Source organism: Neolamprologus brichardi, chromosome 17, assembly GCF_056152115.1.
Source record: "Neolamprologus brichardi isolate AB-2024 chromosome 17, ASM5615211v1, whole genome shotgun sequence".
Classification (NCBI taxonomy): domain Eukaryota; kingdom Metazoa; phylum Chordata; class Actinopteri; order Cichliformes; family Cichlidae; genus Neolamprologus; species Neolamprologus brichardi.
The window spans coordinates 28,437,483-28,450,756 of NC_142120.1; the positions used below are offsets into that span (position 1 = coordinate 28,437,483).

Genomic DNA, 13,274 nt, shown 5'->3' on the forward strand with positions numbered 1-13,274 from the left:
CCAATAAAATAACAAAGTGGATTCAAAATATTACAAAATACTGCAAAAAAAGGAAAAGTGTATGATATTCTGTCACTAGTAGTGATTGCTGTTTTTGTTGCTTTTTTAAGTTGAATATTATGTTGCTATAGCAACAACTAGTCACACAGATCTACAGTAATTATACTCACACATTGTGAAATTTGCCATTTTGTCAGACAGCAAATGCACTTGAAGCATTACCTCCTGGGTTTCTTTTTATTTTAACCCTTCCTAAACAACTAGGAATGATATTTACTGCTGTAATTAGTGTCCCTCCTTTGCCTAAGGCCTTAATGCTGATCCCTTTTCTATTATACTGGCTCATTTGTAGAATTTTCTATATCCAATTCCAATATCCAAACTCTCAGACCTCCTGTTTCCTATTTCTGAATTTGGCCAGTGTTCTTCTGACAGTTTCACAATTGCTTCCATGAATAAATACATAAAGCAAATTTTACTGGGTCACTGAAAAGCGTAACACCTACTGCTACAAATAGTGAGGACATGTTCATCTCACTAAATAACATTAATGATTATCTTAGCCATTTTTTAGTATGAGCAAAGAAAATGTTTGCGCTTTATTGTTAAATTAACAGATTCCTCACATCGGTTGCACGGCAGTCTCGAAGGGCCAAAATCTTAGCCAAACAGGTATGCAGCAGCAGGGAGGAGTTAGGAACTAATGATTTGCTTGAGGTCTATCTTTCTTTCTCAGTTTGAATGATTCACATTTCTAAATGTCTATAAACGCTAGCTTGAGAAACACATCTGTGGAAAGCAACAAAATGTGGGCTTTTGGTGCCAAAGTCCTGTGGCTTCGCTTCTGTTTTAGAGCGCGGTTAAAAACTGACGAGTGAAAAGTGACATTTCTGTCAACCCTGGAAACGCCTGTAGCGCAAGCTCAACATGCACAGACTTGTACCTGTAAAGTAAGTCAGAGGAAGAGAGAAAAGCCCGACAAGGAGGACACTTATCTGCACAACGGCAGAAAAATACTTTTCGGCAACAGAAAACACATGTTGTAAGTATGAGCTTCAAATTGGCTTCACGCTTCAAGACAAAGAGGTTGTCTGTCAGTGAGCTTTTTGGTACTCTTGAATATTCTCACTGTTTTACTTCCCCTCCGGTCTGCTTTGTTCTTCGGTAATGACTGACTTTCTCTGATCTCGCCTATACAGAAAACATGTTGCTAAAATAAAACTGGGATGTGTTTTGCGGATGGTTTTCTCTTGTCTGCGAGTTGGAGAACAAGTGTTTCTGATGGTGCTCCTGTGATCTGTGCCGTTTTTATTGGAACTTTCTTCCTTTGTGTTTCTCAGTATGCCTGCAGCTCTCTTTCGCTTCACTCTTTCCCTCCCAAAGAAAACATGAAAAAGGGCCAAAGACGAGCGAGAATACTTTGAGCTGAATGTGCTCTCTGTTCTATATGATGCACTCCAAAAACTGAGTGCCTGCATTAGGATAGCCTTTCTTCTGATGCCTTGTCCTGTACTTCTGAAGAACTGCTTGATAATGGTCATGAAACTGCAAACAGAATTTAAAGATGTCACAGCCTTTGGCTGAGTTTTGTTTTGTTATGAATAATTTTAGGAATTGAATGATTAGAGCAACAGTGCTTGGACAAGTGAGCTTTTTACACAATTATCTAACAGAAATATGTGCCAAGGCTGTCAGTTTGAGCCTTCCTATTAATCTCTTATATGGCATTTTCTGCCTTCAGCATCTTGTCAACACCATAAAAAAGCAAAAGGGTTTGAAAAAGTAAAGACATCTTCTCATATTTGATGTGCTATATGCATCTGCAAGCTACTTTGAGACCCACCTCCACCCTCATCTCTCGTCTCTTCTTCTTCTTCTGGACGTTTAGCATAAATATTAACACAAGCAGTTCTGTCTTTGCCTCCTCCAGCTAACACACAGCTTTACACTGCATGGCTCCAGACAGACAGGGTCACAGTGCCTCCCCTCACTAACAGCTGAAGTAGTTAACATTCATAACACCATACTACATTATAACAGAGACTAGCAATGATAGTTAGATAAAAGAGGAATAACTACAGGTCGGAGATGGGATATTAAGCCATGACAGAGCAGATTATGGACATGTAGAGAATCCATCAGGTTGCTGTCTGTGCACGGCAGCCGGGGAACTGTAGCTGAACTGAGCAGAGGGTTCAGAGTTTGGAGAACTAATCTGAGTAAATAAATAGTAACATCTAGAGCACAGCAGTGCAATCAGACAGACCTCAGGCCTGAAAAGCAGAGCCAAGGATGCAAAGAAATGCAGACTGAGAGTGAGCGATCTGTGGGTTTTTTTGTGTGTGTCTCTTTTGCATTTTCCATACTGCTGTTCCACAATAATTAAATCATTAAGATGCCAGGTATTGTGTTGTTTCCTTTGTTTATTAGTAGGTTTTAAAATATGTTATCTTCACGATTCGTGATGATCAAAATAATTTCTAAAACCTTTTATATTAAATCCTAAATAGTTACTTTGTAAAAAGTTACTTTTAATAGGGGAAATTAATTGTTAATTAACAAGTAAACTTTGACGTCATTACTTCTGTTGTTGAACGATGGGGTCAAAATCTTTCCCATCATATCAAAAAATGGTTTCCAGGATTTTCCTCTTATTTAAAATCGTACTATTCTGACAACCTTAATGAACATTAAAGGACAAGGCAGCGTGCTCTTCCCTTACATTTTTCACTTATTTGGATGGAAGGGAATTAACCTAATTTAATTTAAAAGAAGAAAAGGTTCTCTAGTTCATATGCTTACCTTCGTCAGGGCATTAATTTGCAGCTAAATGTTTCATAGAATTCAGCAAAAACAGATGTTAATCTGTTAACTAGAATCTGATAGAAAAATATGGGGGAAATCTGCTAGTTTGCAAGCAACACGAGTCTCCAGCATCTGTCTGTTATGCTCAGTCATTTGGGCAGCTGTCACAGCAGAAAAGTGCATGACACTAACTCTGCAATGTTGGCTTGCCATAGCAGGCTGGACTGTGGTGCCTGGAGCAGTCTTGCACCAGGTACTAATGCCTGCCTTACAGTGTCAGGCTGATGCTGCTGACTTAATGACATCCTACAGAGAGAAAAAAATCCACTGACATGAGGAAGTGTTCTTGATTTCTATATTTCTTCACACTGACAGCTCTCTATAGCCTAGCATATGGGAAAATTATTCTCAAGCACTGTTAAAGAAATTATGATGCCCATAACTGAGGCTCTAAAAACGGTCCCCAAAAAAGCTCACAGCTCTGGTTGCCAGGCATCTTCTGAATCTCGGACACAGGACATTCATCTATGATGTGCACATTTCTGAGTGTGTATCTTATAAAGAAGCAGGGCAGAGCAGTGTTTAAAGCGTACCCTCTCTGGAGCGCTGTCTTCCAGTGGCTTCAGACACACCAGCAGCTTCTTCTCTGCTGCACCTGCTCCTCTCAGCGCTTTCCTTTGTTCTTTTCTCAGTTCATTTTCAGTTTTTATTTTTAAACTCCAGTCTCAAATATTAGTCCTACAGAAATAGAAGGCCTAACTGTAATTGGCCACCTGGTGACTTGAAATTGTTAAATGAGATCTATTTAGCTTTATACATACAAAAGTTCCAACCTGAACCGCTAAGCATCAGCCAATTTGTGTTCAGTCCAAATCAACTTTAGCACAAGCTAAAGCAAAAAGCCACAATTCCAAAAAGGTGTGTAAACTGTAAATAACAGAATGAAATGATTTTTAAATCTCATAAACCTTAATTTTATTCAGAGAACAGGAGAATATATAAAACATATCAGATGTTTTAGGTTGGACATGTTACTTGTTGATAACAAACAACAGCTCACCTTAAATCTGGTGGCAATTTCACTGTGTTGCATGCTGATTTTTGAGAGAGGAATGTTGTCCTGCTCTGTTCTGATGTAGGATTCCAGCTCCTCAACAGTCCTGAGTCTTCATTGTCATATTTTTCATTCCATGATGTGCCCAGTCAGGTCTGACTAAACAGGTCTGGACTGCAGCCAGCTCAGTACCTGGACACTTTTACAACAAAGCCATGCCCTTGTAATAGCTCCAGTATGGGGTTTAGCACTGTCTTGCCAAAATACTGTATGCAACAGCTTCCATTAAAAGGATATCAAATCTGGATGGGCGCATATGTAGCTCTAATATCATCTTTACTTCTGAGAAACTCAGAAACAACAGTATCAAAAACATTCAAGCTGGCTCATCTTCAAGTATTTATTGGAACATTTCTTTAACGCAGGTAGAATAAAGTATTTTTTTACGCTCAAAAGCTTGGACGCTTTAGTCCTTGCTCTACCACTTTGTACTGTCAGACTAGTTTACGAGCATAAAAAGTGAAACGTTTGCTATCATCAGTGCGTCATATTCCTCCCGTCAGATCTTGGCCATCTTTCCTGTTTGTTCCTATTAGTGCTCCCTTAGATCACTTACTTTAAATAGTTCTAAGCCTTATATAATTCAGCAAGTAATTGAAAGCCCACCCCGGGTTATGAATATGTATGCTGTAGTTAGAAGAGCCTGTGGGAATATACAGGAGGTTGCATTAAAAAAATAGTACCTAACAGAATCCTGAGGAGCTGTCACAGATATAAATAGCACACGTTTCCCTACAAGCAGAAGCTACTGTATCTGCCTGCTTACAATCCATATGTATCTCTGTCATTGACATTATCTGTAAAGCAGCTCTTATGTCATCCGAATGTCAGATAGCGTGACTAGGTCTTGCCAAGTATTTGATCCTGTGAGTCTGTCGCTGATTTTTTTTTTATTTATTTGCTCTACTTTTCAGCACGTTCACTTGCTTTAATTCCTTGAATAACATTTACCGCTCTGACTTATTCTCATCTGGTTCCCTGCTGCTGCAACGACCCAGTTTGCCCACAAGAATCATTAAAGTTTCATCTAATTTAGAATCTCTGAACAAGTGTATTAATGGCAAGAGGATGCTGCTGGTTTGCCATAAAAAAACAGATTTCTGACATGAATCTAACTCACTGTAGATGAGTTACAATTAAACTTACAGGCTTTTCAGTCCATGCTAGTACCCCCAGTCCCCACAGCTGTCTAACTGCCATCTGCATAATGTTAGCAGCTCATGTGTAAGATATTTAGTTACTGTTGTTTCCAAACTGCAGTATTGATAATTTTCCTGCATTTGTATTATTTTATATTGATATTTTTCATCATCAAATTTGGATCTAGGAGAGCCTAAAAACAGTTTTGTAGGGAGTAACTGTTTTGCCTAATGGCTAAACAAGTATTGTCATAAAAGTAATGCTTCTGCATGAACCCGGTCCTTTTGTTCCTAGTTCTGCTTCCTCCCTTTGTGTTCTATCACACTTTTTCCTCACCAGTGAACTATCCAACCTGTATCAATATACCCTGCTCTAAAAATTTAAAGCAGCACTTGATGAGTGACTTGATACAATGAGTATTGTATCAAGTCAGTTAAACTTCTGGGATATTGATCTGGTCAGTTATGTAGCCGAGGTTGTTGTTAATCAGTTTCAGCTGCTTTGGTGCACTAAGGGCACAGCAATGAGACAACCTCCCAAAAAAGAATGGTCACTGACGCTGTCCCCCTCCTCATCTTTTTTGACTGTTTTGGAGTAGTTTTGCATTTGGCTGGTCAATACTGGCAGCATCAAGCAATATCTGGACCCTACAGAGGTTGCACAGGTAGTCCAACACCTCCAGCATAGCACACCAATATGTTCCATTGCTAGAAGGTTTGCTGTGTCTCTCAGCACAGTCTCAAGAGCATGGATGAGATTCCAAGAGACAAGCAGTTCATCTAGGAGAGCTGGACAGGGCCATAGAAGGTCCTTAATCCATCAGCAGGACCAATAACTGCTCCTTTGTGCAAGGACGAACAGGATGAGCACTGCCACAGCTACAACATAACCTCCAGCAAATCACTGGTGTGTTGTCCCTGAACAACCAATCAGCAACAGACTTTATGAGGGTGGCCTGATAGCCCATTGTCCTCTAGTGTGCTTACGACTCTTACGACTCTTAAATTTTGCAATTTTAGTTACAGCAAAGTGGGGGGTTCCTTTGGAATTTTTGGACTTTTGACTCTTTCCTGCTCTTTCTGTCAACTGACCTAAACACTCCATTAAAACTGAGGTACAGACTTTTATCCTGTGTTAACGCCACAGGGACACTTAACGTAAAAGTGGTTATTATGACAGGTGGCTATCTCGCAAATGTTTTACATTATAAAGTGTTGAAAAACAAAGTTTTCACAGTACTCTATGCGAAAAACTACATACACCCTATGTTTTTGTACATTGTAGAAAAACATTTGGCAGCAATAACTTGAAGTAATTGTTTTGGTTTGGTTATTTTAGTTAATTTATTAGACTCTCATGTTGTTGCAAAGGAATTTTGGCATACACTTATTTACAGCGTTGGTTCAGTTCATTGATGTTTGCACAGTTCTTCTAAGATCCTGCCACAGCGTTTCAGTCATGTTGACATCTGGACTTTGAGTGGGCCATTGCAGCACCATGGTTTTGTTTTTCAGTCATTCTGTGAAAGCTTTGCTGCTGTTGAACGGGATCATTGTTCTTTTCGTTTGCCAAGCTTTAGCTGTCAGCACAATGGCTATTTGACTCTAGAACACTTTGGTATAAAGAGGAGTTCAGGATGAACTCAAAGACTGTAAGGTGTCAAGCTCCTGTAGTATAAAAAAACCCCAAATCATCACCCTTCTACCACTGTACTCGGCAGTTGCAATGAAGTATTTGTGCTGATATGCTGTGTTTGATTTGGTGTTGTACTTTATGACCAAACATTTCCAATTTGGTCTCTCTGTCCAAAGAATTTGGTTGCGGATTATTCAAATGGAGCTTTGCAAACCTTTGCTGCCAAGTTATTGTTAGAGAGAATAGACTTTCTATACTTGTTTTTGTACTTGTTCAGCTTTTTCCAAATTGCTCTGTCATAAACTTTAATATTTAACACGCTAACTGAGGCCAGTTGACTCTGAGATGCAGCTCTTGGGTTTTTTGCAGTTCCTCTAAACATGAATTTCTCCGGGGGAATTTTCTGGGGCATCCATCCACTCCAGGGAAGATTTTGGCATTGTGTTAACACACACCTGAATGCTCCAGACTGCATTCAGGTTCTTATGCTTTTATACAAATGCTCACACTTGATGATGATCATTTAATCAGGCGCAGCACCTGGCTGCTACTTATCCTCAAAATTCCTTTTGGAAACAGTAAATATGCACTTAATTTTTCGCATGGCTGTATCATTTGATTAAGCTGATGGTCCCATCCTTCTGGGATGAAATCATGCACTCCTTTTTATAGGCAACCAATCAAACCAATGATTTTCACATTATGAAGTCAGCATTTATGACATACTTTGTGATGATACGTAAAAGCAAAAAATTGCAAGGAAAATATCTGAATACTTCTTTCACTGCTGTGGTCAGGAATGAACTCACATCCAGGAGAAGCACTGAGTGATCTAATATTTGGCATCAGATATCAAGTCATTCACTGTACTGATACCTGGTATTCAATTAGGAGCCAATATCAGCTAAGATGTTACTCATTGTTATTAATTTCATCCTCTAGACTTGGAAATATGACAAGATGAGGTACCCATTTGGAGTTTTATTAAACTGACAATATGAATGATTTATATCAGTTAATTTAAAAAGTGACGTTTAAGAGATAAAACGTTAATTAGTTAATCTAATGTAATAAGTAGGTACAATTTGGGATTTAACTTTTTATCAGCTTATCTCTGACGTGAATGTGCCCTGATCCTTTGTACAGAATGTACAGTGTCTGTTTGACAAGATGTACGTTTCATGAAGATTTTTTTTTTTCAATTTTGCTCTGCAGAGCTCCTGTTAATGATGTCATTGATGGCGTGGGGGGAGTCATTTGACCGTCTTCTGGAGTGTAAAAGTAAGGCCACTTACTCCTCTCATTGTCCTGTCAAAGGCTGCTCTCTCTCAATTCCTCATCCTCTTTCTCTCTGTCTTTTTTCTTTCCTACCTTCTCAATTCTGCGCCGCTCGGCCCTGCAAATCTTGGTGAATTGCCCTCGAGACTTCTTTAGGAGGATCGAGGATATATTCTCCCCTCAAGTTCATCAAACCCATTTGGAAGATATATTTAAGGAGGACGACACTGGCCGAGATAAGAAGCGTAATCTGAGCTGCCGGTGTAGATAGGATGATTTCAACCAACTCTTATTCATTTATAAAGCCGGCACCCACTCGCGGCTATCACCTGACCACACTCCTGCCCTTTTTTTTGAAAATGACTGAGGTGGCAGATAAGTTCTTTCTTTTTCTCACTCTTTACGCTGCCTTTCGTCTCTCATTACTCCACTGAAATGAACTCAGCCCATCTGTAATATTTTAGCCTGTTGTCTTCGGCATCAAGATTGACTGCCCTCCGGAGTATAAATTTCATCTCGCATTCCATTTGCTCAATTTCCCTTTGAAGGACTGCAATGACACGTTTGATAAACAGGTAAACAGGGGCAGAAAAAAAGGAAAAGCAAAAAAAATCTAATGGCATTCATATACCTTTACGTCTCATGCGAATTTAACCAGTCAGCTCTGTTGTGATTGAAAGTTCAGATATGGAGTGATTTGTAGACGGGAACAAGCGGCCTCTGGATGTGTTTTGTTTCCTGTCAATTACTGTCAGAGCGCCAGCTGTGATTTATGTAAAGCGATTTCTGTGAATAACACCGGTGCTCGCAGTTAGCTGCTTGTTTGTGCTCCCCTAAGACGAGCTGAGTATTTAACACCTGCGTTGGCATCAGAGCTCCATGAATACGCCCATAACAAAGGTAAGGAGTGTGGGGAGCAGATAACAAGAAATACTGGTGTGTGCAATTATATGATGCAGAGGCAGAGCACGCGGGGTTCGGTTTTTTGAAGGTTTTGAAGTTAAAAGGGCCTCCAGACATGCACCACAATGCCTGGCAGTTTTCTGCATCGTCTCTTTGTTCACTGACTTCTTTGAGCTTTCGAGCACTGTTAGGAGGAAAGGAGAATGTGAGAGAAAGATACAGAATTGCTTAACCTTCAGAGGAGGCTTGTTGCTCTCATGAAATTTACCTAAAATATTTTCTAAATTTGAAAGTGAATGATTCGTTTAAATTTGCTTTCACCCAATTTTTTGTCCCTGTCATCAGAAAAACTTGTTCCTGATTTAAGAGCTTACAGCAGTTTACAGTGAACAAAAGAGGCCTCTTTTGAAGAGCACAGAGCAGAAGTTTCTGGTGACAGACAGTGAAATTGAAATAGCAGAAAAGTCCAAATGAGCTGCTGTTTCCTGTAGATTAGATATGTGAATCCTTCAAATCAGTGTAAAAAGTTATTTTCAAGTTTACGTCCATGCTACCATCTTGGATCTTTCATTTATTTGCACTGAAATCAGCCGCAATGACTGTCATGAATGCACATAGATGTAAAATAGCCATCATATGAGCTAATTCATTCTGAAATGATCATCTAAAGAGGTGGATAGAGTCCCAGGAATGGTAGAGCATAAGTTTCAGACCTTCAGTCTAAAAGAACTCATTGACTTGTATATTTGGCGATTTGGTTCTCCCCAGTCGGGAGAGCAGTAGTAGCTTCCCTCAGTACAGTGAGCAATTGGCATCAATGAGATGACACTGATGAAGTCAAAAATAAAGTTAATAGCTTGAAATAGATGAGCTGGGGTTTAGGTGGGTTGCAAAGTAGCTTACAGATGCAGCATGATTAGGAAGGCTGCCAAAAGTAATGCAATGTTCAACAAGATCATTTTTAATTTAACTATTCAACAAGCTGATTTTGTACCTTGCCATATGTGGTTAAGGTTTAAAAATTATCCTTTTTTGGCTCTGTCAGGTCTCATGGCATTTTGTGAAACAGTCATAGAAAATCTTTAAAAAAGAAATATTTTGTGGTCTTTGTGGGCATGAATTATTACGCTTTTTCCTGTCTCTGAACAACATGTATTTGTAGTGATACATTTCAAATTTGTGTCACCATGGAAACTAAGAAAACAGCATCTGGCAGCAGCTGTATTTGAACCCAAACCATGATAAAAGTGACATATTTGTAGTGAACAATGTATTTATCAATCAAATGATATTTGTAAAACTCTCAGGCAAGAAAGTTAACGTGGCTCCCTCCTCCACTACCCCACTGCTGTTTTGGAACAATTTTGAACTTTTAGAAAAAACACTTCACTTGATAGCATAAATGTGAAAGCACACAGCACTAATCAAACCATGGTTCAAAGATATTTCTTTTTAAACAGCTGTCTAATCAATAATCTTTTATTCCAAGACATCAAAGTAACAACTATCAGTAAGCACAAGTGAAACCAATGATTTAAGCATAATTTTCCACAGCTTACATAGTTAATAATAATTTCAGCAATTTAAAATGAAAATATGAAATGGTAACATACTTTTGAGGAATATAAGGTTGTTGTTTTTTTAAATAATTTATGGAATCGAAAATCTAGTTTATATATATGTAATTTATATAACACTATAAGACACTTTTAAAAGAAAATATAATAATGTAACGGCCTACGACATGTTATGATTCACAAATAATAGGCTAAAGTGCCTTTACTGTATGTTTAGGGTGTTACCATATAATGTTTTATATATGCAGTTGTTAGCATAACAAATGTGAGCTACCTGAGCTCTGGAAGCGACTGATTGAGTTTTGTGGTGTAATACAGAAGAGGAAAAAAAATCCAACCTGTAGGGTTATAAAACTGTAGCAGTCTGAACACACAGGTCCTTAAAAATTCAAGTGTTTACTTCTTCAGGGTTTGAAATGAAACTGTCTGTATTTCAAAGTGCTTTTGTTGTTTTTGCACAGCTGGCCAGCTGGTGTTTGAGGACTTCTTGAGGACAGAGTACAGTGATGAGAACCTTCTTTTCTGGCTGGCCTGCAAAAAGTACAAGAAAATAATCAGAGTGACAGAAATGACCATTGCTGCCAAACAGATATACACTGAGTTTGTCCAAGTTGGTGCACCTAGACAGGTATGGCTTTTGTGAATTGAGGAGTAAACAAAGTCAGACCTGTGTATCTACAAATCACCCCCGGTTGGTGGTGATTTGACTCACTTTTACGATAAAAACATTCAAATAAAAGGAAATCTTTCACTCTCTGTTATTCAGTACTACACTGTTTATCTTTTACAGTTAAACACATGATGTAAAAATATATTCAGAAAGAAAGGATGAAATAAAAGCTGCTGTTTTCTGAACCTAGATAAACATTGACTGTGTGACCAGAGAAGAAATCAGTAAAAATATCTCTCAGCCGGGGCCAAATTGCTTCGACAGGGCGCAGAAACTGATATATGGCCTGATGGAAAACGACTGTTACCCACGATTTCTGAAATCAGAAACCTACCAAGATCTCCTGGAGCAGGCTGAACAGCAATGAAAGCAAGATGAAGAAGAAGAAGACAAAAAAAACACGGCTGACACCTCAGAAGACTCTTTAGAAACTCAGTTAAACAAAAAGGGCTGCCTGTCAGACGAAGGAGGAGTGAAAGGAGATACAGAGCTGTTGGTATGGAGACTGACAGGATCTAAAAGCCAAACATGATCTAAATAATGTATTAAGCTGCTTTTGAAGTCAATTTTTGTTTTGGATTTGATGTTGCACAAAACGCCTGTAATTCAAAAAAAATAAAAAAAGATATCACGCCTTGAAAGGTTGACATTTGTTTGGATGAACATCAAGGGTAAATTCTGTCATTTGTAAACGCGCCTCCTTAAATGATTTAGAATATGTTTTGGGAAAGGTAATTTTTCATTACACTGTCTTTTGGTATCCAATCACACAAACTAATAAGATGTGAACAGTGCCTAAGCAATATGATAGGATGTAACAGGTGATGTCATCTCTTTGACCTGATGAAATTCTCTGTGTGTATATTTGAAAAGTGTTTTTTTTTTATGGCAGTAGGAAATGTACGAAAATGTTCTATTGTTGCAGCGGTGAATCACACGGGTTTAGATTTAGTTTCGTCTGGCTGTACATAACCTGCTGCCTCTGGAAAGAGTTTGTTTGCTGCACAGCTTGGAAACAGGCTGCCAATCATCTGATTACTGTACAATGTGATACCACCGGACCATTGTACGCTCCCTGTCAAAATATTGACAGTAAATATCGTGTTAAAAAAGCACTGTATTGTTGTTTTTGTTGGATAAATGCTGCAGCCGCTGTGGCTGATTAGTGGTTAAAAAATAGTTTGCACGAGCCTGTGTGTTTGCAAATGAGTGTATGTGGCCTTCACTGTGGCCATTTTGTCAAATGATGTGTCAAGCACCTCTTCTATGTGAGCACGCACAAAGCCTGGGTTAACAGCAAAAAGTTGATGAGCACCATTGTGATACCCGTTATGTCTTACTGGAGTTTTTGGATTTGACAAACCAGCTAACATAAAACTTGCTTTGTAATATCAAGTTTGGCATTTAGGACCAGCACAGTTCAGCTGGTTTGCTAAAATAGAGTGGTGAAATAAATATATTCACTTATAAGAATAAGAATTGTGTGTAGCATGTGGAAATTATCAAAGATGGACTTAGATTCCAGGCCTAAAACGGTTAGACAGAAGGAAAATGCCTTAAACTTGCGTTCTGTTTAACTGCCAGTAGGGGGAAAACTCTAGAAGTCTGTAACAAAATGATTTGACCTCAATAAATACTTTACAGATGAGTTTATGGCTCCAGTCACTAATTTCCGATCATATTTAACAAAAACAAACAAACAAAAAAACATAGTCAATTCTCTAAATTAGAGTTATTCTAAAAGCCAGAGCTGAGGATTAATAATTGGCTAATGAGCATGAGGTTTCACAGACAGGCATGCCTCCTGCTTGTCATGTTCAGTTTCAAGGTGGTGAAGGTAAAAACACTTAACCTGAGGACTTACGTGGACCATTTCGAAAAGAAATGCTGCTGCAGTAAATGAAAGAAATCAGTCAGCACGACTCTTTGGCCTTTTTGTAGGAAATTGTAGGAAATACACGCGTAAAAGTGTCTGGAAACGTTCTGGTAGCCTGTTGCAATGATTGTATTGTAATAATACAACACAATTATTATTTTTTTTTAATTAATTTATTAATTTTATTGTAGACACATTGTAAAAAAACAGAAGATTCTATAGTATATAGTATACTTTGTTGCTTTGCTGTATCATGAATGGCTGTCGGGGAGTTCT

General features: G+C 38.5%; 1 protein-coding gene across 1 annotated transcript; it reads left to right on the top strand.

Annotated features, from left to right (window-relative positions):
- Window positions 1-904: 904 nt before the first annotated feature.
- LOC102786677 (regulator of G protein signaling 8-like) lies at window positions 905-12,724 on the top strand. The gene is made up of 4 exons (XM_006797812.3): window positions 905-1,042; window positions 7,910-7,975; window positions 10,914-11,080; window positions 11,313-12,724. The coding sequence occupies exons 2-4, from the start codon at window positions 7,921-7,923 to the stop codon at window positions 11,487-11,489; spliced, it is 399 nt and encodes a 132-aa protein (XP_006797875.2). The 5' UTR covers window positions 905-1,042; window positions 7,910-7,920; the 3' UTR covers window positions 11,490-12,724.
- The last annotated feature ends 550 nt before the right edge of the window (window positions 12,725-13,274 follow it).